The sequence below is a fragment of the Girardinichthys multiradiatus genome, chromosome 23 (genome assembly GCF_021462225.1).
Source record: "Girardinichthys multiradiatus isolate DD_20200921_A chromosome 23, DD_fGirMul_XY1, whole genome shotgun sequence".
Classification (NCBI taxonomy): domain Eukaryota; kingdom Metazoa; phylum Chordata; class Actinopteri; order Cyprinodontiformes; family Goodeidae; genus Girardinichthys; species Girardinichthys multiradiatus.
Window position 1 is genome coordinate 26539430 of NC_061815.1, and position 25503 is coordinate 26564932.

The 25503-nt window shown below is 39.3% G+C and overlaps 1 protein-coding gene across 24 annotated transcripts in view; it reads left to right on the forward strand.

Annotated features, from left to right (window-relative positions):
- LOC124860211 (protocadherin gamma-C5-like) overlaps positions 1–25503 on the forward strand; it is a 295710-nt gene that overhangs the window by 83691 nt on the left and 186516 nt on the right. The window contains exon 1 of one of the 24 annotated variants that reach the window (XM_047353305.1): positions 809–3281. The exons of 15 other annotated variants lie outside the window; for them this stretch is intronic. In XM_047353305.1, coding sequence (XP_047209261.1) covers positions 906–3281 — 2376 coding nt within the window. In that variant the 5' untranslated portion in view covers positions 809–905. Of the gene's footprint in view, positions 1–808; positions 3282–6827; positions 9295–12509; positions 14939–18150; positions 20583–23045; positions 25440–25503 lie in introns of those variants that run through there. 8 more of the 24 variants (XM_047353317.1, XM_047353306.1, XM_047353319.1 and 5 more) reach the window with 8 other exon arrangements.

The following is a 25503-nucleotide window of genomic DNA, read 5'->3' on the forward strand; positions in this document are numbered from 1 at the left end:
TTTAATATCTAGTATAATGTCTTAGGAATTTAAACATACTGTGACAGGACCTGACTAAAATTAATTGCTGTACACAAATCTTAGCTTTTCACTAGGTTGGTATTGTCATTTTCTATAGCTCCATAAGGCTAGAAATATACTTTTTACATTTATTATTACAGAAAATCTTCAAGTGTCTGTCTTTTTTAGAGCATAATGATGTGGTGTCCACACCTAAAGGCACATGTTTTGAAAACTGTCATAGATTACTTTGGGCCATGTTCAGCTGCGGAGTGTTGAAGCTGCCATCTTAAAGAAAGAGTAAGAGGGCAACGCAATTTGTGACAGAAGAGGAGTGGAAATATTACAAGATGGTAATCATCAGCGAACTTGCAGGAGGTGACTGAAGTGCCACGCCACCGTTTCCTTATATTCACACATGCTCAGTGCAACTGCCGCATGTGTAGGAGCACCTTAATGAACAACTAAACTTAACACAGGGTACAAGGAGATATAAGTGCGCTGGGAAAATGTCCGTAATACACTAAACTTGATAATTTTGTCATAATGATTAATTAAACCCCATTTCCTGGTTGGAATTCGTTTTAGATAATCTTGTAGCTGTAAAAAAAAAGTTTTACCAAAGCAATAAAATAACTTTTTAGTTCGAAATTTTTAAATTGTTACGTTCTTGTAATTGTTTGGACAAGGTCGAGGGATGTGTTTCAACTGAACTCAAGATGTCGCTCTGTACCAGCCGAAATAATACCATACCTCCCTCCTTTGTCAACTTACCGTGTCCGCGCATAGAAGCTGTTTTACATAAAGCAGCAGAGGCGTCAGTTGAAGCTTTTTATCGTTTTTTTTTTCACCCGGTCAGGTTTAGTGAACTACTACCTTGACCCATTTAGCGCAAAAATTTTAAAATGGATTTGAGCAGGATAATTTTTCTGTCGTTGAGATGCTTCTCTTTTTTTATGCTGCACATCGCGCATGGAGACCAGACCTACTCCTTCCCGGAGGAGATGAAAAGAGGATCAGTAATTGGAAATATCGCCAAGGATCTCGGGCTGCAGAAAGGTGCGCTGTCCACCAGAAGAGCCCGCATTGACACCGAGGGGAGCGATAAACATTACTGTGACATAAACCTGGGGAACGGAGAGCTGATTGTGGCCGAGAGGATTGACCGTGAGGGGCTCTGTGGGAAAAAGGCTTCATGTATCCTAAGACAGGAGCTCGTTTTGGAGGATCCTCTGGAGCTGCATCGGATCAGCATTAATATTCAAGATGTTAATGATAACTCCCCAGTGTTTAAAGGTGTAAAAATTGGTTTAGAAATTCAGGAGTCGGCCGTGAAAGAAGCTCGCTTTGTGGTCGAGGAGGCTCACGATGCGGATGTAGGACAAAATTCAGTTCAGCAGTACAGCCTCGAAAAGAACGAAAATTTCATTCTGGCTACAAATGGAAACACAGTGGAGCTGGTTTTAGATAAAGAGCTTGATCGTGAAAAACAAAAGGAAATTAATTTGCTCCTTACAGCTTTAGATGGTGGATCTCCTCAGAGATCAGGTACTGTGGTCATACATGTTACTGTGCTGGATGCTAATGATAACGCCCCAGTGTTCAGTCAGGCCGTCTATGAAGCCAGTCTGCCTGAAAACTCTCCTCTAGATAACGTAGTGGTTACAGTGAGCGCAACTGATGCAGATGAGGGAGTGAATGGAGATGTGACTTATGATTTTGGACATGTTACTGATGAAGTAATGAATGTATTCACTATTGATAATAAGCGAGGTGAAATACGTTTAATTGATGCTGTAGACTATGAAGTTACAACATCATATGAAATACGCGTTAAAGCGAAGGATGGTCTGGGGCTGTCATCTTATGCTAAGGTCATTATTTCTATCACTGATGTAAATGACAACGCCCCTGTAGTCAGCCTGAAATCACTGACCAATCCCATACCAGAAGACATCCCACCTGGTACAGAGGTGGGCATCATTAATGTGCAGGACAGAGACTCTGAGAAAAATGGACAGGTCCGCTGCTCCATCCAACAAAACGTCCCTTTTAAGTTGGTTCCTTCTATTAAAAACTATTATTCTCTGGTGACCACAGGACAGCTGGACCGTGAACTAGTGTCTGATTACAACATTACAATCACTGCCACTGATGAGGGCTCTCCACCTCTGTCCTCCTCTAAAACTGTTCAGTTATCTGTAGCTGACATCAACGACAACCCACCTGTGTTTGAGGAACAGTCCTACAGCGCATATGTGAGTGAAAATAACAAACCTGGCTCCACTTTATGCTCCGTTACTGCTAGAGACCCCGACTGGAGACAAAACGGTACAGTGATCTATTCTCTGTTACCTGGTGAGGTGAACGGTGCCTCGGTGTCCTCCTATCTATCTGTTAACGGAGACACGGGGGTGATCCACGCTGTGAGGTCGTTTGATTATGAACAGTTCAGGAGTTTTAAGGTCCATATGATGGCCAGAGACAACGGTTCTCCTCCACTCAGCAGCAACGTGACCGTCAGTGTGTTCATATCGGATGTGAATGACAACTCTCCTCAGATACTGTACCCCGCCCCGGAGGGCAGCTCCTTCATGACCGAGCTGGTCCCCAAAGCTGCACATGGAGGGTCTCTGGTGTCCAAAGTGATAGCGGTGGACGCAGACTCTGGACAGAACGCCTGGCTGTCCTATCAGATAGTCAAAGCTACAGATCATGGACTTTTCAGTATCGATCTCCACAGTGGAGAGATCAGGACACAGCGGGACATTTCAGAATCTGACAGCATGAAACAGAACCTGATTGTTGCAGTGAAAGATAACGGACAGCCCTCTCTGTCTGCCACCTGTGCCATGTATTTACTTATTTCTGATAACTTGGCTGAGGTGCCAGAACTAAAAGACATTTCTTATGATGAGAAGAACTCCAAACTGACCTCTTATCTGATCATTGCTCTGGTTTCTGTGTCCACCTTCTTCCTGACCTTCATCATCATCATCCTGGGTGTGAGGTTCTGTCGCAGGAGAAAGCCCAGACTGTTGTTTGATGGAGCAGTAGCCATCCCCGGAGCTTATCTCCCTCCTAATTACGCAGATGTTGACGGAACAGGAACTTTACGCAGCACTTACAATTATGACGCCTACCTGACAACAGGATCTAGAACCAGTGACTTTAAGTTTGTCTCATCCTACAATGACAACACGCTGCCTGCTGACCAGACTCTGAAGAAAAGTCCTACAGAGTTTGCTGATGTGTTTGGTGTCTGCGATGATTCTCCTGAGGTATGAATCTATTTATTGTCCATAGTTATAGCCTATGATCTAAAAAATGCTCCCTCTCCCCTTTCTCTACTTTTACCTTTTGTTCATTACCAGTACCTTAATGCCAAACAATTTACCTCATAGTGGTTTGTTGGTAAAGTCCTATTCATTCACATTTCATTGTAAAATTTAAAAAATAATTTAATATATTAATTGTAGTATTTCACTTGTGTGTATTCTATAGTTCAGCCCATATTTGTAACATTTAAATTGTTTAAACAGTTTTTAAAATGACTGTTTTCCATGTCAATGTTTTTTAGTTTTATTTTAATGAGGTGTCATTTTAAAATTATCACTCTGTCCCAGAAGTCTAAGTAAATGAGACATCATTGCTGATGTACTTTAGAGAAACCTGGATATTGTTCTAATTTCCTTTGGATTCAAGTACACTCTTTTGATTCCATGAAACTCTTTTTTGGTCATTTTTGATTTCTTTTCTCAAAGTCAACCTTCAATTCCAGATTTTATCAGTTTATCTTGATTACTGAGTTCATCGCTGAACTTAACACTTTTAGTGATCACACTTCTAAATATTGTAATCCCCATATTTTTATTAGTCTAAAATCCTTTTTCAAATTTGTCAATACATACCTATAGTGTGGCCTTTTAAATGTGCAGTTACTATTACGAGAAAGGACTCAGGGCATTGTGAGTCTTTGTTTTTTTGTCTTGCCTTCTCATTGCAGTGTGGATGAGAACAAATTGCAAGATGCTATATCAGTGAGAAATGGATTGTGTAGCCTTTTCTGGTCAAGTGTTTTTTTTTTTTTTTGTGTACTCCGTCAGAACAGACAAAACACACACATTTTGAATGTTTCACAAGTGGGATTAAGGTGCTATTTTGTCTTTTTTATGGTTGTCTTATGTTTCAGTTATTTTTAGAAAGCTCAATTTTGGAGTCATCTCTAACAGTGAAACTTCACTGCACCTTTTAGTTTAGGCCAGACGTTTGCCCCTTTCACTTTTCATACACTTTCAAAGGAGATTTTGAGGTGGTTTCCGTTTCTTTGATAGCAGTGACTTTGCTGATTGTGGTGTCAGTCTGATTGAATAAAACTCTTTATTTTGTGTTACATTTGAGTCTGTCAGTGGGTACATCTAATTTATTTATTTTTATTATAGCATAGCTGTTTTGTTCCATCTGCTTTGATGCCATGGGCAGAAATATTCTGTATTCTAAGAAAAATGGATACCCATTGCACCACATGCTTGGAATCTTAAGGGTCCAGTCATGTTTCAATGATGAACATTTAATTTAAAATGATTAACCTGTGGCAGACCACCAGCTACCCTCCAAGGATAGGGATGGATGGATGGATGGATGGATGGATGGATGGTTGGGACCTTGATTGGTTAGCCAAGTCCACTTGGAGAGACCCTAAACTCTGCTTTAATGAAACAAACACTTCCAAAAAGCATTAAATCCTTGAATATATCCCTTATGTCAACATTACGAATATCACTATTTGCAGCTCATGTGACAGTTGCAGATTCTCGATTATAGCATGCTCACTTTGCTGTCTGAACTTTATTAAATTGTAAATATTTGTGAATTTGCTTGTGTGGGTATTGAGTTTCTTATGTCAGAATTAGATATTAATGTTTAAAGATTGATTATTCAGCCATGCTGTTTTTTTGTTTTTTTTTAACCTGTGCTTTGAGTGGTAAACACTGCTTTAGTAGCTGGTTCAGCTTCTGTTTTGAATATGAGCTGCAGATTTATCTGGCTTTTGTGGTAGGGGGTGGTTATGCCTGATTATGGCACGAACAAAACTTTGCAAAAAACGTGGCGTTCTTTATTTTGAACATAGTTTGCAGAGGAAGCTGCTAGTTTGAAATATGCACTTAGTGGTACAACATTGTCATTCAAACATTTTGTGACCTAAAGGAAAAGAAGCCTCTTGTGAAGAGTGAAACTAGACTTATGTTTATTATGATTGTTGTCTAAATCAAAACAACCACAGTTGTCATCACTCCTCAGGATGTCATCTCTGGAGATACTGTGATGGAGTAGTAATAGTTAGGAATAGTGAATATGTCTTTCAGTATTTGTTAATATATTTAACTTTGGGATTTATTTATTGGTAACATACTTTTAAGTTTGATGAATCAGATGTAAATATATGTTTTTAAGTCTTTCAGTTTGTGATCTCTAAAACTAAATGTTTGTCACAGCCCATAATTAATTATATTTTAGACAGAATGCCTCACTGGAACTATTAAAAAAGTCTTACAAAGACAGAGCTTTATGGTCTACAGAAATGATTTATATCCCTATGCCTTTTTGATTGAAGTATTAAACTAGATGTCTTCCTGTTGAAATACTCTAAAACCTGCATTTGTTTTGTAAATGAAACATTGTGTTTGTACAAAACTGAATAGACTGTTTTGAATTCTCTTCAGTGTTTTGAAATTTTTTGTATCTTATAAAAGAGGTTATAGAAAACATCTGCTGTGATCTAAATCTGCTTACATTATTTCGGGGCTGCTGTGGACAAATATTTGATTTGCATTAAGTTGCCTTTTTTAGTTTTATGGTCATATATTGGCCTGACATTTACATATCTATTTGAAGACTTGACAAAAACAGTGAAAGAGAATATCAAACACGCTTGCCAATATGTGGTGTAATCATGATTGTGAATCAGGCCCATCGCTTTATCTGCTGCTGAAGAAATATTGTTCAATAGGGCAAACTTGTAAACTTTAATACGATGGGTAGGGTGATTATAGGTATCATCTGATGTTGTGTGTGGTGTATTGATATATTTAGCTTTAAACAGCTGATATCTATATCCCTGTTGCTTTACAGTCTTCCTTGGCCTCAACTGTTGTTACTTAGGAGTTGGAGCAGTTGGCTAGTGGTGGAATGATCTGGTTTAATCCCAGTCTTGTCTATGCTTGAATGCCCAACATTTATCCTGTAAATGTGCAAATAAAAAGGAATAAACTATTATCTAGATTGTTTTTTTTTTTTATTGATTAAAAAACGTGAAAGGCTTGGATGTTTAGGAGCAGTTCACGTGACAACCTTTTTGAAAGGTCCATAACACCAAAACAATTTTATAAATGGAATTTCATTGCAATTTTAGTAAAACAAAAACAAAAAAACTGTTTTTACACTGCAAAATGCACACCAAAAAGAAAACGGTCTGATAACTGTATTTTCCGGAATATTGCGTTGCAAAGTGATAAAATATAAATATGTATCAACATTTGGTGTGTTTGTGTTAGACTTATTCTAATCAATCAATCTTAATAATTAATTTAAAATCCCTACGTGATTCAAACTAGTTTAGGTAACTTTCAGATATTTCAGATATTGTTTAGACAATAAAGTGAAATTTCATCTTGCTTTCACTTACATAAAACTAAACTTAAATTTTTCGAGTTGAATAAAACTTTCTATATGAACTCACGATGTCGCTATGCACCACTGTTAAATGATAACTCCTCTCTCCTTTGTCGACTCGCCATCTATGCGCTTTTGAGCTGTTCAAAATGACGATGCAGTCTTGCTAAACTGGAGCGTTTTTTATGTCACTCGGTCTAGTTGATTAATCTCATACATTGACCAATTTAAAGCTGATATTTGAGAATGGATTTGAAAATATTGCGTTTTCTGTGGTGGAGCTGCTTTTCGTTTTTTCTGCCGCACGTCGCGCATGGAGACATGAGCTATTCTTTCCCGGAGGAGATGAAAAGAGGATCACTAATTGGAAATATCGCCAAGGATCTCGGGCTGCCAAAAGGTGCGCTGTCCGCCAGAAGAGCCCGCATTGACACCGAGGGGAGTGATAAACATTACTGTGACATAAACCTGGGGAACGGAGAGCTGATTGTGGCCGAGAGGATTGACCGGGAGGAGCTCTGTGGCGAGAAGGCTTCATGCATCTTAAAACAGGAGCTTGTTCTGGAAAATCCTTTGGAGCTGCATCGGATCAGCATTAATATTCAAGATGTTAATGATAACTCTCCACACTTTAAGGAGAAATTTGTTAATCTTGAAATTCAGGAGTCGGCCGTGAGGGGAGCTCGCTTTGTGATCGAGGAGGCGCATGATGCGGATGTAGGACAAAATTCAGTTCAGCAGTACAGCCTCGAAAAGAACGAAAATTTCATTCTGGCTACAAATGGAAACACAGTGGAGCTGGTTTTAGATAAAGAGCTTGATCGTGAAAAGCAAAAGGAAATTAATTTGCTCCTTACAGCTTTAGATGGTGGATCTCCTCAGAGATCAGGTACTGTGGTCATACATGTTACTGTGCTGGATGCTAATGATAACGCCCCAGTGTTCAGTCAGGCCGTCTATGAAGCCAGTCTGCCTGAAAACTCTCCTCTAGATACCGTAGTGGTTACAGTGAGCGCAACTGATGCAGATGAGGGAGTGAATGGAGATGTGACTTATGATTTTGGACATGTTAATAGTGAAGTAATGAAAATATTCAATATTCATAGTAAAACAGGTCATATTCGCTTGACTGGTGCCATTGACTATGAAGTTACAACATCATATGAAATACGTGTTAAAGTGAAGGATGGTCTGGGGCTGTCATCTTATGCTAAGGTCATTATTTCTATCACTGATGTGAATGACAACGCCCCTGTAGTCAGCCTGAAATCTCTGACCAATCCCATACCAGAAGACATCCCACCTGGTACAGAGGTGGGCATCATTAATGTGCAGGACAGAGACTCTGAGAACAACCAACAGGTCCGCTGCTCCATCCAACAAAATGTCCCTTTTAAGTTGGTTCCTTCTATTAAAAACTATTATTCTCTGGTGACCACAGGACAGCTGGACCGTGAACTAGTGTCTGATTACAACATTACAATCACTGCCACTGATGAGGGCTCTCCACCTCTGTCCTCCTCTAAAACTGTTCAGTTATCTGTAGCTGACATCAACGACAACCCACCTGTGTTTGAGGAACAGTCCTACAGCGCATATGTGAGTGAAAATAACAAACCTGGCTCCACTTTATGCTCCGTTACTGCTAGAGACCCCGACTGGAGACAAAACGGTACAGTGATCTATTCTCTGTTACCTGGTGAGGTGAACGGTGCCTCGGTGTCCTCCTATCTATCTGTTAACGGAGACACGGGGGTGATCCACGCTGTGAGGTCGTTTGATTATGAACAGTTCAGGAGTTTTAAGGTCCATATGATGGCCAGAGACAACGGTTCTCCTCCACTCAGCAGCAACGTGACCGTCAGTGTGTTCATATCGGATGTGAATGACAACTCTCCTCAGATACTGTACCCCGCCCCGGAGGGCAGCTCCTTCATGACCGAGCTGGTCCCCAAAGCTGCACATGGAGGGTCTCTGGTGTCCAAAGTGATAGCGGTGGACGCAGACTCTGGACAGAACGCCTGGCTGTCCTATCAGATAGTCAAAGCTACAGATCCTGGACTTTTCAGTATTGGTCTCCACAGTGGAGAGATCAGGACACAACGGGACATTTCAGAATCTGACAGCATGAAACAGAACCTGATTGTTGCAGTGAAAGATAATGGACAGCCCTCTCTGTCTGCCACCTGTGCCATGTATTTACTTATTTCTGATAACTTGGCTGAGGTGCCAGAACTGAAAGACATTTCTTATGATGAGAAGAACTCAAAACTGACCTCTTATCTGATCATTGCTCTGGTTTCTGTGTCCACCTTCTTCCTAACCTTCATCATCATCATCCTGGGTGTGAGGTTCTGTCGCAGGAGAAAGCCCAGACTGTTGTTTGATGGAGCAGTAGCCATCCCCGGAGCTTATCTCCCTCCTAATTACGCAGATGTTGACGGAACAGGAACTTTACGCAGCACTTACAATTATGACGCCTACCTGACAACAGGATCTAGAACCAGTGACTTTAAGTTTGTGTCATCCTACAATGACAACACGCTGCCTGCTGACCAGACTCTGAAGAAAAGTCCAACAGAGTTTGCTGATGTGTTTGGTGTCTGCGATGATTCCCCTGAGGTATGAATCTATTTATTGTCCATAGTTATAGCCTATGATTTAAAAAATGCTCCCTCTCTCCTTTTTCTACTTTCACTTGATGTTCATTACCATTACCTTAATGTCAAACAATTTACCTCATAGTGTTTTGTTAGTGAAGTCATATTTATTCATATTTAAATGTTTATCAACTCAACCTTTTCTTTTGTTTTTCTTGTATGTCGGCGTGTACATGCATTTTTGTGAGCGTGTCCTTTCCTTATCTGTCCTTGGTCCTGAAACATAAGTCGTATTTGTAATTGATCTGTGTCCTTGATGATATTTTTAAGAATTAGGGAAATTTTTGCCTTTGACAATCTGGCTTTATTGTGTTAACAAATAACCATATTTAAATATATTTATGAATATTATTATTCACATTGTATTGTTTTCCATTAGCATCTTTAAAATGTAATGATAGGGAGATTCATTATACTAAAGATAATTTTCAAGCAATGAGAACACACATGTAGAGTGCTCTTAAAATGTTTTTGGTGTGATCTTAAAAAATATTTAGGTTCTGTTTGTTTTTGTTTATTCATCTTAAGGCATTTGAAAACAGGATGTAGGATGCTGTATGTTGTCTGTAAGGAATGGATTGAGCTTTCTTCCCTGGTCAGGTTATAGTCTGCTTTGTGTAAATTTAGATCTTTACTAGACAAGGCACCCATGTGTCATCTTGCATATTGTATTTTGATTACTGCTGTAGAGCTCAAACTTTAAATAACAACTAAGAAAAATCCTCTGCAGCAAAATGGTATATTTTATGGTGTATCACAGGGTTGGAATCATGTGTGTATTTGAAAGTAGATTTTGATGTGGCTTGCTGATCTTTAAAATAATGTGTTTTGTTTATGGTGGTTTATTTCTGTTTGCTAAAGAAATTTGGAATGGGTTTGCTTTCATTTCTGTCAGTGAGCACATTTCATACATTTATCTTGTGAGAGCATTAGCTGTTTGGTGAACCTGCTTTTGGTACAAAGATGCTGTATTCCAGGCAACAATGACAAAAGTGCATCATTGTACACTTTTTAAAAGTTTATGTTCTGTCACGTTTGAAACCAAGACATTGGCTCTTGTAAGGCTACCTTTGAAAAAGCCCTTGATTGGTCATTTGAATCCATCTAAAACTACCTAGGCACTGCTGTGAAATAATGGACAATGATTACTTTTTTGTAAAAACGTTGTCAATGTTAGTTATGCTAATTTGTGGTAATTTGACTCTCATAGGCATTGCATAATCTTGAAACTAAACTCTTTATTTTTACAATGTTTTGCAATTAAAAATAATATTGTTGGCTTTCTTAGGAGAGTTCAGGGTGATCAGTCTCAGAGTTTAACATTACATCAAACGTATGAGGGATTGCTTGAAAGTCAACGCCAGTGACTGTTCACTGTCGCTACATGTTCATCCAGGAGGAGTGAAGGCTACAAGTCTCTGACTCGATGCAATCTGCTGGGTTTCCTTGGATAGAAAAACTTTTTATCAAATTTGAAAAAAATAGCTGAATCTGACTGCACTGTTCAATGATTAGGATTAATTGGAATGTATGTACCTGACTTTTGTGAAGTGCCTTGAGAAAACATGTGTTGTGAATTGGCGCTATATAAATAAACTGAGTTGAATTGAATTGCATTTTAAAACCTTACATAAACATGATATTGTGAATTGATATCTTACCCATGAGTGGAAAGCCCTTTTTTAGTTTCCCTGTCCACATCATTTTTTAAATTATGGACTGTGGGCTTGTATGGAATCTGTAGTTTGAGATGGGTATGTGTGATTACTGTTTCATTTAAATGTATGTAGTGAAATAAATCTGGAATTTTATTAGAAGTTGATCATTTGAATTGTGTTCACATAGTTTGCTTACATGGTCTTGTTTTTGAAAACATTTAAATGGAGTAGGAAGGAAAGCTCCATGTGAACACCATAATAAAAGGACGACAAAAACTGTAGAGACTAATCACTTTTCCTGTGCTCACGTTTTATGCACCAACAAAGTTAGATTTAGACAGGATGAGGCAATTGTTCTTTATAAAAAAATTAAAAACAAGTTCAATGCAAACATTTTACTCCAAATATATGGATTTTGTCATCATGTCTTTATATTGCAATCTTGGAAGAACAAGATCCCAATAAAAGTTCTAACCCTGTTAAATAGCACAAATTGATCTAACACATTGCTTTTTTACAAAATAGAGTAAGGGTTTCTAAATGCTAGGCAATATTTTGAGATGTCAGTCTGGACCTCATATCTTGTTTTTTCAGGAGCTAAAGCAGGTTACTGCAAAATTTAAAATATTTTGCTTAAAAACATGTCTGTGTATATGACGGTGAAGCAGAGCTAAACAATTTAAAATGAAATGTGCTCTATAAAAATGTTAAAGATTAAACAGAGCATATGGAGTAATTCCATAACCCGGAAAAGGTGCTTAATAAATTGATGTTATACATTGCAAAAATTACTTCAGGTCTATTGAGTTTTTGAGAAAGGAATTGTTCACTTATTTACAACTAGATTAAAATAATACTAATAATAATAATAATAGCAAGGAAAATTAAAGCATTTTAGATCTACACTTCACATGCACCTTAGATTTAATCAGAACTCCAGGTTTCTCTTCTACATATGTTATCAACGCTCAGGTCCAAAAACGCAGCTGATTAGGTAACATTTAGAACCCAAATCGTCCTTTAAAAATCAAATACATTTAGTATGTGTTGATTGCTCTAGTGCTAGATGTTCTACAAACAGAAATTTCAGTCAACTTTCAAAGAACATTGTCTCATCTATTCAGCTATAGATTATTTAAAATGTGAGTGTTTTAGTTTGGAAAAATGTATGTGACAGGATGAAAAATATTATTTCATGCTGTCACATACACACATACACTTTAGAATATTATCGGCAGATCTATACCTTTTTGTCTTCATTTAAACTGATGTGAGGTACAATTTTGGATGCATATATGATTGAAAACTAAGTTACATTTGCGCGTCCTTTAATTAGAAAAACATATTATTATTTTATACCATTTATGTAGTTTAACTGAACTCAAGATGTCGCTATGCACCAGCCTTAAATATGTGTTTGTCTCTTTTTGTCGACTAGTGTTTCATGCGCGTTTGAGCTGCTCCAGATATAGAAGCAATCGGGTTGATTCGCGGCTCTTTCTTCTTTGATGTCCCTCCTAACTCCAGTTACTTCATGTAATACCTTGGCACATATTGCTCTAATCATTGACAATGGATTTGAAAATATTGCGTTTTCTGTGGTGGAGCTGCTATTCTTTTTGTCTGCTGCACGTCGCGCATGGAGACATGAGCTACTCCTTCCCGGAGGAAATGAAACGAGGATCAGTAATTGGAAATGTTGCCAAGGATCTCGGGCTGCAGAAAGGTGCGCTGTCCACCAGAAGAGCCCGCATTGACACCGAGGAGATTGATAAACGTTACTGTGACATAAACCTGGGGAACGGAGAGCTGATTGTGGCCGAGAGGATTGACCGGGAGGAGCTCTGTGGCGAAAAGGCTTCATGCATCCTGAAACAAGAGATCGTTTTGGAAAATCCACTCGAGCTGCATCGGATCAGTCTTAATGTTCAAGATGTTAATGATAACTCCCCGCATTTTAACGAAAAAATAATCAGTCTTGAAATTCAGGAGTCGGCAGACAGGGGAGCTCGCTTTGTGATCGAGGAGGCGCACGATGCGGATGTAGGACAAAATTCAGTTCAGCAGTACAGCCTCGAAAAGAACGAAAATTTAATTCTGGCTACAAATGGAAACACAGTGGAGCTGGTTTTAGATAAAGAGCTTGATCGTGAAAAACAAAAGGAAATTAATTTGCTCCTTACAGCTTTAGATGGTGGATCTCCTCAGAGATCAGGTACTGTGGTCATACATGTTACTGTGCTGGATGCTAATGATAACGCCCCAGTGTTCAGTCAGGCCGTCTATGAAGCCAGTCTGCCTGAAAACTCTCCTCTAGATAATGTAGTGGTTACAGTGAGCGCAACTGATGCAGATGAGGGAGTGAATGGAGATGTGACTTATGATTTTGGACATGTTAATGAAGATGTGAGGAAAAAATTCACAATTGACCGCAAAGTAGGTGAAATACGTGTAATTGATGCTGTAGACTATGAAGTTACAACATCATATGAAATACGTGTTAAAGCGAAGGATGGTCTGGGGCTGTCATCTTATGCTAAGGTCATTATTTCTATCACTGATGTGAATGACAACGCCCCTGTAGTCAGCCTGAAATCTCTGACCAATCCCATACCAGAAGACATCCCACCTGGTACAGAGGTGGGCATCATTAACGTGCAGGACAGAGACTCTGAGAACAACCGTCAAGTCCGCTGCTCCATCCAACAAAACGTGCCTTTTAAGTTGGTTCCTTCTATTAAAAACTATTATTCTCTGGTGACCACAGGACAGCTGGACCGTGAACTAGTGTCTGATTACAACATTACAATCACTGCCACTGATGAGGGCTCTCCACCTCTGTCCTCCTCTAAAATTGTTCAGTTATCTGTAGCTGACATCAACGACAACCCACCTGTGTTTGAGGAACAGTCCTACAGCGCATATGTGAGTGAAAATAACAAACCTGGCTCCACTTTATGCTCCGTTACTGCTAGAGACCCCGACTGGAGACAAAACGGTACAGTGATCTATTCTCTGTTACCTGGTGAGGTGAACGGTGCCTCGGTGTCCTCCTATCTATCTGTTAACGGAGACACGGGGGTGATCCACGCTGTGAGGTCGTTTGATTATGAACAGTTCAGGAGTTTTAAGGTCCATATGATGGCCAGAGACAACGGTTCTCCTCCACTCAGCAGCAACGTGACCGTCAGTGTGTTCATATCGGATGTGAATGACAACTCTCCTCAGATACTGTACCCCGCCCCGGAGGGCAGCTCCTTCATGACCGAGCTGGTCCCCAAAGCTGCACATGGAGGGTCTCTGGTGTCCAAAGTGATAGCGGTGGACGCAGACTCTGGACAGAACGCCTGGCTGTCCTATCAGATAGTCAAAGCTACAGATCCTGGACTTTTCAGTATCGATCTCCACAGTGGAGAGATCAGGACACAGCGGGACATTTCAGAATCTGACAGCATGAAACAGAACCTGATTGTTGCAGTGAAAGATAACGGACAGCCCTCTCTGTCTGCCACCTGTGCCATGTATTTACTTATTTCTGATAACTTGGCTGAGGTGCCAGAACTGAAAGACATTTCTTATGATGAGAAGAACTCCAAACTGACCTCTTATCTGATCATTGCTCTGGTTTCTGTGTCCACCTTCTTCCTGACCTTCATCATCATCATCCTGGGTGTGAGGTTCTGTCGCAGGAGAAAGCCCAGACTGTTGTTTGATGGAGCAGTAGCCATCCCCGGAGCGTATCTCCCTCCTAATTACGCAGATGTTGACGGAACAGGAACTTTACGCAGCACTTACAATTATGACGCCTACCTGACAACAGGATCTAGAACCAGTGACTTTAAGTTTGTATCATCCTACAATGACAACACGCTGTCTGCTGACCAGACTCTGAAGAAAAGTCCTACAGAGTTTGCTGATGTGTTTGGTGTCTGCGATGATTCCCCTGAGGTATGAATCTATTTATTGTCCATAGTTATAGCCTATTATTTAAAAAATGCTCCCTCTCTCCTTTTTCTACTTTCACTCTATGTTCATTACCATTACCTTAATGTCAAACAATTTACCTCATAGTGTTTTGTTAGTGAAGTCATATTTATTCATATTTAAATGTTTATCAGCTCAACCTTTTCTCTTGCTTTTCTTGTATGTCGGCGTGTACATGCATTTTTGTGAGCGTGTCCTTTCCTTATCTGTCCTTGGTCCTGAAACATAAGTCGTATTTGTAATTGATCTGTGTCCTTGATGATATTTTTAAGAATTAGGGAAATTTTTGCCTTTGACAATCTGGCTTTATTGTGTTAACAAATAACCATATTTAAATATATTTATGAATATTATTATTCACATTGTATTGTTTTCCATTAGCATCTTTAAAATGTAATGATAGGGAGATTCATTATACTAAAGATAATTTTCAAGCAATGAGAACACACATGTAGAGTGCTCTTAAAATGTTTTTGGTGTGATCTTAAAAAATATTTAGGTTCTGTTTGTTTTTGTTTATTCATCTTAAGGCCTTTGAAAACAGGATGTAGGATGCTGTATGTTGTCTGTAAGGAATGGATTGAGCTTTCTTCCCTGGCCAGATTATAGTCTGCTTTGTGTAAATTTAGATCTTTACTAGACAAGGCACCCATGTGTCATCTTGCATATCGTATTTTGATTACTGCTGTAGAGCTCAAACTTTAAATAACAACTAAGAAAAATCCTCTGCAACAAAATGGTATATTTTATGGTGTATCACAGGGTTGGAATCATGTGTGTATTTGAAAGTAGATTTAGATGTGGCTTGCTGATCTTTAAAATAATGTGTTTTGTTTATGGTGGTTTATTTCTGTTTGCTAAAGAAATTTGGAATGGGTTTGCTTTCATTTCTGTCAGTGAGCACATTTCATACATTTATCTTGTGAGAGCATTAGCTGTTTGGTGAACCTGCTTTTGGTACAAAGATGCTGTATTCCAGGCAACAATGACAAAAGTGCATCATTGTACACTTTTTAAAAGTTCATGTTCAGTCACGTTTGAAACCAAGACATTGGCTCTTGTAAGGCTACCTTTGAAAAAGCCCTTGATTGGTCAGTTGAATCCATCTAAAACTACCTAGGCACTGCTGTGAAATAATGGACAATGATTACTTTTTTGTAAAAACGTTGTCAATGTTAGTTATGCTAATTTGTGGTAATTTGACTCTCATAGGCATTGCATAATATTGAAACTAAAGTCTTTATTTTTACAATGTTTTGCAATTAAAAATAATATTGTTGGCTTTCTTAGGAGAGTTCAGGGTGATCAGTCTCAGAGTTTAACATTACATCAAACGTATGAGGGATTGCTTGAAAGTCAACGCCAGTGACTGTTCACTGTCGCTACATGTTCATCCAGGAGGAGTGAAGGCTACAAGTCTCTGACTCAATGCAATCTGCTGGGTTTCCTTGGATAGAAAAACTTTTTATCAAATTTGAAAAAAATAACTGAATCTGACTGCACTGTTCAATGATTAGGATTAATTGGAATGTATGTACCTGACTTTTGTGAAGTGCCTTGAGAAAACATGTGTTGTGAATTGGCGCTATATAAATAAACTGAGTTGAATTGAATTGAATTTTAAAACCTTACATAAACATGATATTGTGAATTGATATTTTACCCATGAGTGGAAAGCACTTTTTTAGTTTCCCTGTCCACATCATTTTTTAAATTATGGACTGTGGGCTTGTATGGAATCTGTAGTTTGAGGTGGGTATGTGTGATTACTGTTTCATTTAAATGTATGTAGTGAAATAAATCTGGAATTTTATTAGAAGTTGATCATTTGAAATGTGTTCACATAGTTTGCTTACATGGTCTTGTTTTTGAAAACATTTAAATGGAGTAGGAAGGAAAGCTCCATGTGAACACCATAATAAAAGGACGACAAAAACTGTAGAGACTAATCACTTTTCCTGTGCTCACGTTTTATGCACCAACAAAGTTAGATTTAGACAGGATGAGGCAATTGTTCTTTATAAAAAAATTAAAAACAAGTTCAATGCAAACATTTTACTCCAAATATATGGATTTTGTCATCATGTCTTTATATTGCAATCTTGGAAGAACAAGATCCCAATAAAAGTTCTAACCATGTTAAATAGCACAAATTGATCTAACACATTGCTTTTTTACAAAATAGAGTAAGGGTTTCTAAATGCTAGGCAATATTTTGAGATGTCAGTCTGGACCTCATATCTTGTTTTTTCAGGAGCTAAAGCAGGTTACTGCAAAATTTAAAATATTTTGCTTAAAAACATGTCTATGTATATGACGGTGAAGCAGAGCTAAACAATTTAAAATGAAATGTGCTCTATAAAAATGTTAAAGATTAAACAGAGCATATGGAGTAATTCCATAACCCGGAAAAGGTGCTTAATAAATTGATGTTATACATTGCAAAAATTACTTCAGGTCTATTGAGTTTTTGAGAAAGGAATTGTTCACTTATTTACAACTAGATTAAAATAATACTAATAATAATAATAATAGCAAGGAAAATTAAAGCATTTTAGATCTACACTTCACATGCACCTTAGATTTAATCAGAACTCCAGGTTTCTCTTCTACATATGTTATCAACGCTCAGGTCCAAAAACGCAGCTGATTAGGTAACATTTAGAACCCAAATCGTCCTTTAAAAATCAAATACATTTAGTATGTGTTGATTGCTCTAGTGCTAGATGTTCTACAAACAGAAATTTCAGTCAACTTTCAAAGAACATTGTCTCATCTATTCAGCTATAGATTATTTAAAATGTGAGTGTTTTAGTTTGGAAAAATGTATGTGACAGGATGAAAAATATTATTTCATGCTGTCACATACACACATACACTTTAGAATATTATCGGCAGATCTATACCTTTTTGTCTTCATTTAAACTGATGTGAGGTACAATTTTGGATGCATATATGATTGAAAACTAAGTTACATTTGCGCGTCCTTTAATTAGAAAAACATATTATTATTTTATACCATTTATGTAGTTTAACTGAACTCAAGATGTCGCTATGCACCAGCCTTAAATATGTGTTTGTCTCTTTTTGTCGACTAGTGTTTCATGCGCGTTTGAGCTGCTCCAGATATAGAAGCAATCGGGTTGATTCGCGGCTCTTTCTTCTTTGATGTCCCTCCTAACTCCAGTTACTTCATGTAATACCTTGGCACATATTGCTCTAATCATTGACAATGGATTTGAAAATATTGCGTTTTCTGTGGTGGAGCTGCTATTCTTTTTGTCTGCTGCACGTCGCGCATGGAGACATGAGCTACTCCTTCCCGGAGGAAATGAAACGAGGATCAGTAATTGGAAATGTTGCCAAGGATCTCGGGCTGCAGAAAGGTGCGCTGTCCACCAGAAGAGCCCGCATTGACACCGAGGAGATTGATAAACGTTACTGTGACATAAACCTGGGGAACGGAGAGCTGATTGTGGCCGAGAGGATTGACCGGGAGGAGCTCTGTGGCGAAAAGGCTTCATGCATCCTGAAACAAGAGATCGTTTTGGAAAATCCACTCGAGCTGCATCGGATCAGTCTTAATGTTCAAGATGTTAATGATAACTCCCCGCATTTTAACGAAAAAATAATCAGTCTTGAAATTAGGGAGTCGGCAGACAGGGGAGCTCGCTTTGTGGTCGAGGAGGCGCACGATGCGGATGTAGGACAAAATTCAGTTCAGCAGTACAGCCTCGAAAAGAACGAAAATTTCATTTTGGCTACAAATGGAAACACAGTGGAGCTGGTTTTAGATAAAGAGCTTGATCGTGAAAAGCAAAAGGAAATTAATTTGCTTCTTACAGCTTTAGATGGTGGATCTCCTCAGAGATCAGGTACTGTAGTCATACATGTTACTGTGCTGGATGCTAATGATAACGCCCCAGTGTTCAGTCAGGCCGTCTATGAAGCCAGTCTGCCTGAAAACTCTCCTCTAGATAATGTAGTGGTTACAGTGAGCGCAACTGATGCAGATGAGGGAGTGAATGGAGATGTGACTTATGATTTTGGACATGTTAATGAAGATGTGAGGAAAAAATTCACAATTGACCGCAAAGTAGGTGAAATACGTGTAATTGATGCTGTAGACTATGAAGTTACAACATCTTATGAAATACGTGTTAAAGCGAAGGATGGTCTGGGGCTGTCATCTTATGCTAAGGTCATTATTTCTATCACTGATGTGAATGACAACGCCCCTGTAGTCAGCCTGAAATCTCTGACCAATCCCATACCAGAAGACATCCCACCTGGTACAGAGGTGGGCATCATTAATGTGCAGGACAGAGACTCTGAGAGCAACCGTCAGGTCCGCTGCTCCATCCAGCAAAACGTCCCTTTTAAGTTGGTTCCTTCTATTAAAAACTATTATTCTCTGGTGACCACAGGACAGCTGGACCGTGAACTAGTGTCTGATTACAACATTACAATCACTGCCACTGATGAGGGCTCTCCACCTCTGTCCTCCTCTAAAACTGTTCAGTTATCTGTAGCTGACATCAACGACAACCCACCTGTGTTTGAGGAACAGTCCTACAGCGCATATGTGAGTGAAAATAACAAACCTGGCTCCACTTTATGCTCCGTTACTGCTAGAGACCCCGACTGGAGACAAAACGGTACAGTGATCTATTCTCTGTTACCTGGTGAGGTGAACGGTGCCTCGGTGTCCTCCTATCTGTCTGTTAACGGAGACACGGGGGTGATCCACGCTGTGAGGTCGTTTGATTATGAACAGTTCAGGAGTTTTAAGGTCCATGTGATGGCCAGAGACAACGGTTCTCCTCCACTCAGCAGCAACGTGACCGTCAGTGTGTTCATATCGGATGTGAATGACAACTCTCCTCAGATACTGTACCCCGCCCCGGAGGGCAGCTCCTTCATGACCGAGCTGGTCCCCAAAGCTGCACATGGAGGGTCTCTGGTGTCCAAAGTGATAGCGGTGGACGCAGACTCTGGACAGAACGCCTGGCTGTCCTATCAGATAGTCAAAGCTACAGATCCTGGACTTTTCAGTATCGATCTCCACAGTGGAGAGATCAGGACACAGCGGGACATTTCAGAATCTGACAGCATGAAACAGAACCTGATTGTTGCAGTGAAAGATAACGGACAGCCCTCTCTGTCTGCCACCTGTGCCATGTATTTACTTATTTCTGATAACTTGGCTGAGGTGCCAGAACTGAAAGACATTTCTTACGATGAGAAGAACTCCAAACTGACCTCTTATCTGATCATTGCTCTGGTTTCTGTGTCCACCTTCTTCCTGACCTTCATCATCATCATCCTGGGTGTGAGGTTTTGTCACAGGAGAAAGCCCAGACTGTTGTTTGATGGAGCAGTAGCCATCCCCGAAGCTTATCTCCCTCCTAATTATGCAGATGTTGACGGAACAGGAACTTTACGCAGCACTTACAATTATGACGCCTACCTGACAACAGGATCTAGAACCAGTGACTTTAAGTTTGTATCATCCTACAATGACAACACGCTGCCTGCTGACCAGACTCTGAAGAAAGGTTTAAGTGGTTTTGCTGAAGCCTTTGGAGAACTGGATGCATGCTCAGAGGTATGATGATACTTTTAAACAAATTTTGCATCTATCTAGCCATTCTCACATTTATTTGTTTCTTTCCATATTTGTTTTATTGTGCAGTGGAGCAGTTTTTAGTACAATTTCTTTACAGCAAGACATTCCTGGGTTCAAGTCTTTGCAGGGCTGTTCTGCCTACATGCTCTTTCTATGCCTGTTTTTATCCAGGTATTTTGTCTTCTTTATACGGTCCAAATATAAATTCATTTCAGATTACTTTGCCTCTTTCATAAAATGTCCTTAGCTATGAGTCCGTGGATAGCTGTTTTTCCTTTTGACTTTCCGGTGCCCTGCGATGGACTGGCGATCTGTCCAGGGTGTACCCCGCCTCTCGCCATAGACTGCTGGAATAGACACCAGCTTCCCCGCAACCCACTATGGAATAAGCGGTAGAAAATTACTGACTGACTGACTTTTATTTTTTTGGTTATTAAATCATAGTTTGTATACATCTTTCTAAAAATGCTACTCCTTTCTTAAATTTTTTTCCTTATGTGGTTTTCTTTTTTGCATGATTTTTTCTTGCTCTTTATTTCATTTGGTCTTTTATCTTTAAAATATAAACTTCAGTTTTAGTTTTTTCTATCCTTTTTTTTTTACTTTTGTCTTTATCTAGGTGAGACCTTTCTCATAAATGCGTTTCTTAACCTGATAACCATCAGTTGACATCTAAACAAACATTTTTTTAATCTCAAGATATTGTTAATGACTTTCATACTGCAAATGAACTGGAAAATGTAACTTAAAATGCTGCTACTGGAAAATTGCTTTAAAACAATCTTGTGCTTTTTCAGATCTCTTTCCCTCTTTCCCTCATTTCCCCCATTTTTAAGTCAGTATTGCAAGTTAAGATATTTTGTTCTCAGCTTGTTTCTTCATATTCATTGACACATGCATATTTGCTAAATAAATAAATGTAATTTTATGTAAAAAACCCACAAACATAAACCTGTAATGCTGACTTTTTGTGCTTTTATGTCTAATAGCACACCAGCCTTGTTGTTATACTTGTGCCAGGTGTGATTTCAAGCTTTGGTTTGTGATTCTTTCTCTTCTTCCTTTGTTTTGATGTTTTGACTACAGTATATGTGTATCTTCAGGTTGGATGGATGCTGTTGCTATACTATGATTTGAAAAATATGCATTATTATGTCATATTTGATTCCTTGGACCTTATGTGCTAGCAGTTGTACTACACAAGATTTCCCCCTTATTTGGTTCGTTTCTATCAGCGATGTTCATGACTCATGTCATTCTGTGTACTTTTGGCGTGTAATTTATTTGCACAGAGGGCAGCTTATTGCAGTGTAAAAGTTCATGGCAGAGAAATTACAGTTACTGCATGATTTCTATTTGTTGTTAACCGGGTTATTGTAAAGATGTAGTGCAGTTTGTAATCCTCCACAATGAGTATTAGATTTTATATAAAATGTGAAAAAATGCATGAATGACACACGACATGATTGGGAATAATACAACACTTTATTAAGAGTGCAAAGAGTGAGGCAGATTACTGTTAATGATGTATTAATGTAATGCTTCTAACTATTGATATACTAAAATGCATGACTGTAATTAGAACATTTATGATTATTTCTTGTGTAAGCAAAGCCAACAAGGAAAGTATTATGGGATTACAATGTAGTAGAACTTTCTAGATAACTTCCGACCACCTTGTCTTTTCTAGGCTCCCTTTCTTTCTGCTTAGAGTACACTCTGGCAGTATGATCAAATGAAATATTGATGCAGATGTAGGTCAAACGAAAATCAACTTGTTCTTGAAATACAATCAGCTAAGAATTAAATTGTGAGTCCAATGTATTTTGAGGGTAAATCAAACATAATAAATGCATTAGTATTGGAAAAATATATATATTTGTATCAACAAAAGCAAAACATGAAGTATTTTGAGGAAAAAAAAAAACACTGGCCGTCAAAAAAGATGAAAAAGTTGATGGTTACATAAGAAGGATTTGATGGACAAAATGACAAACTCAAGTCTACATCTAATTCATTTCTGTATATCCCAACTGCTTAAAAGGAAAATACAATAAAATATTGTTTGAATAGGTTAAAGAAGCAATTTAATGTTCATAATAGTTAAAAATAACTGTACATCTTGAATATCAGTGTCAAACTGGAAATATTTGAATAGTTGGATAACTGTTTTCAAATATTAACTGAAGGTCAAATATCTTTAAAAAAAAAGTATTTATATTAACTTTTTTCAAATAATTGCTGACAGGTTTTTTTCTTAAACTTGAACCCACGGTGGCGCTATATAACAGGCTTACGATATTTAAATTCCCCAGTCCTTTTGCGCGTACTCAAACTAATGTCCCTGTCTTGTAAGGAGGAACATCGCGGATTTGTGTAGCTGCTGGTGGTTGTTTTGTGCTTGAAATATTTATTTTATCCTTCGTTCTACGTGCTGACTATATTTTATCATTAATGATGAATTCTATATTCGCCATTGTTCTATTTTGGGGATTTTTAAAATGTATTTTCTGGATCCATGTCGCGCATGGAGACATGAGCTATTCCTTCCCGGAGGAGATGAAAAGAGGATCAGTAATTGGAAATATTGCCAAGGATCTCGGGCTGCAGAAAGGTGCGCTGTCCACCAGAAGAGCCCGCATTGACACCGAGGAGAGTGATAAACGTTACTGTGACATAAACCTGGGGAACGGAGAGCTGATTGTGGCCGAGAGGATTGACCGGGAGGAGCTCTGTGGCGAAACGGCTTCATGTATCCTGAAACAAGAGATCGTTTTGGAAAATCCACTCGAGCTGCATCGGATCAGTCTTAATGTTCAAGATGTTAATGATAACTCCCCACAGTTCAACGAAAAATTAATCAGTCTTGAAATTCATGAATTGGCGGGGAGGGGAGCTCGCTTTGTGATCGAGGAGGCGCACGATGCGGATGTAGGACAAAATTCAGTTCAGCAGTACAGCCTCGAAAAGAACGACAATTTCATTCTGGCTACAAATGGAAACACAGTGGAGCTGGTTTTAGATAAAGAGCTTGATCGTGAAAAACAAAAGGAAATTAATTTGCTCCTTACAGCTTTAGATGGTGGATCTCCTCAGAGATCAGGTACTGTGGTCATACATGTTACTGTGCTGGATGCTAATGATAACGCCCCAGTGTTCAGTCAGGCCGTCTATGAAGCCAGTCTGCCTGAAAACTCTCCTCTAGATAATGTAGTGGTTACAGTGAGCGCAACTGATGCAGATGAGGGAGTGAATGGAGATGTGACTTATGATTTTGGACATGTTAATGAAGATGTGAGGAAGAAATTCACAATTGACCACAAAGTAGGGGAAATACGTGTAATTGATGCTGTAGACTATGAAGTTACAACATCATATGAAATACGTGTTAAAGCAAAGGATGGTCTGGGGCTGTCATCTTATGCTAAGGTCATTATTTCTATCACTGATGTGAATGACAACGCCCCTGTAGTCAGCCTGAAATCTCTGACCAATCCCATACCAGAAGACATCCCAGCTGGTACAGAGGTGGGCATCATTAATGTGCAGGACAGAGACTCTGAGAATAACCGACAGGTCCGCTGCTCCATCCAACAAAATGTCCCTTTTAAGTTGGTTCCTTCTATTAAAAACTATTATTCTCTAGTGACCACAGGACAGCTGGACCGTGAACTAGTGTCTGATTACAACATTACAATCACTGCCACTGATGAGGGCTCTCCACCTCTGTCCTCCTCTAAAACTGTTCAGTTATCTGTAGCTGACATCAACGACAACCCACCTGTGTTTGAGGAACAGTCCTACAGCGCATATGTGAGTGAAAATAACAAACCTGGCTCCACTTTATGCTCCGTTACTGCTAGAGACCCCGACTGGAGACAAAACGGTACAGTGATCTATTCTCTGTTACCTGGTGAGGTGAACGGTGCCTCGGTGTCCTCCTATCTATCTGTTAACGGAGACACGGGGGTGATCCACGCTGTGAGGTCGTTTGATTATGAACAGTTCAGGAGTTTTAAGGTCCATGTGATGGCCAGAGACAACGGTTCTCCTCCACTCAGCAGCAACGTGACCGTCAGTGTGTTCATATCGGATGTGAATGACAACTCTCCTCAGATACTGTACCCCGCCCCGGAGGGCAGCTCCTTCATGACCGAGCTGGTCCCCAAAGCTGCACATGGAGGGTCTCTGGTGTCCAAAGTGATAGCGGTGGACGCAGACTCTGGACAGAACGCCTGGCTGTCCTATCAGATAGTCAAAGCTACAGATCCTGGACTTTTCAGTATCGATCTCCACAGTGGAGAGATCAGGACACAGCGGGACATTTCAGAATCTGACAGCATGAAACAGAACCTGATTGTTGCAGTGAAAGATAACGGACAGCCCTCTCTGTCTACCACCTGTGTCATGTATTTACTTATTTCTGATAACTTGGCTGAGGTGCCAGAACTGAAAGACATTTCTTATGATGAGAAGAACTCCAAACTGACCTCTTATCTGATCATTGCTCTGGTTTCTGTGTCCACCTTCTTCCTGACGTTCATCATCATCATCCTGGGTGTGAGGTTCTGTCGCAGGAGAAAGCCCAGACTGTTGTTTGATGGAGCAGTAGCCATCCCCGGAGCTTATCTCCCTCCTAATTACGCAGATGTTGACGGAACAGGAACTTTACGCAGCACTTACAATTATGACGCCTACCTGACAACAGGATCTAGAACCAGTGACTTTAAGTTTGTATCATCCTACAATGACAACACGCTGCCTGCTGACCAGACTCTGAAGAAATGTCCAACAGAGTTTGCTGATGTGTTTGGTGACCTCACTGACTTCCCTGAGGTATGAACCCTAAAATCTAGGGTAAACTTGTTTTCACATATTATTTTTTCATTGATCACTGCTC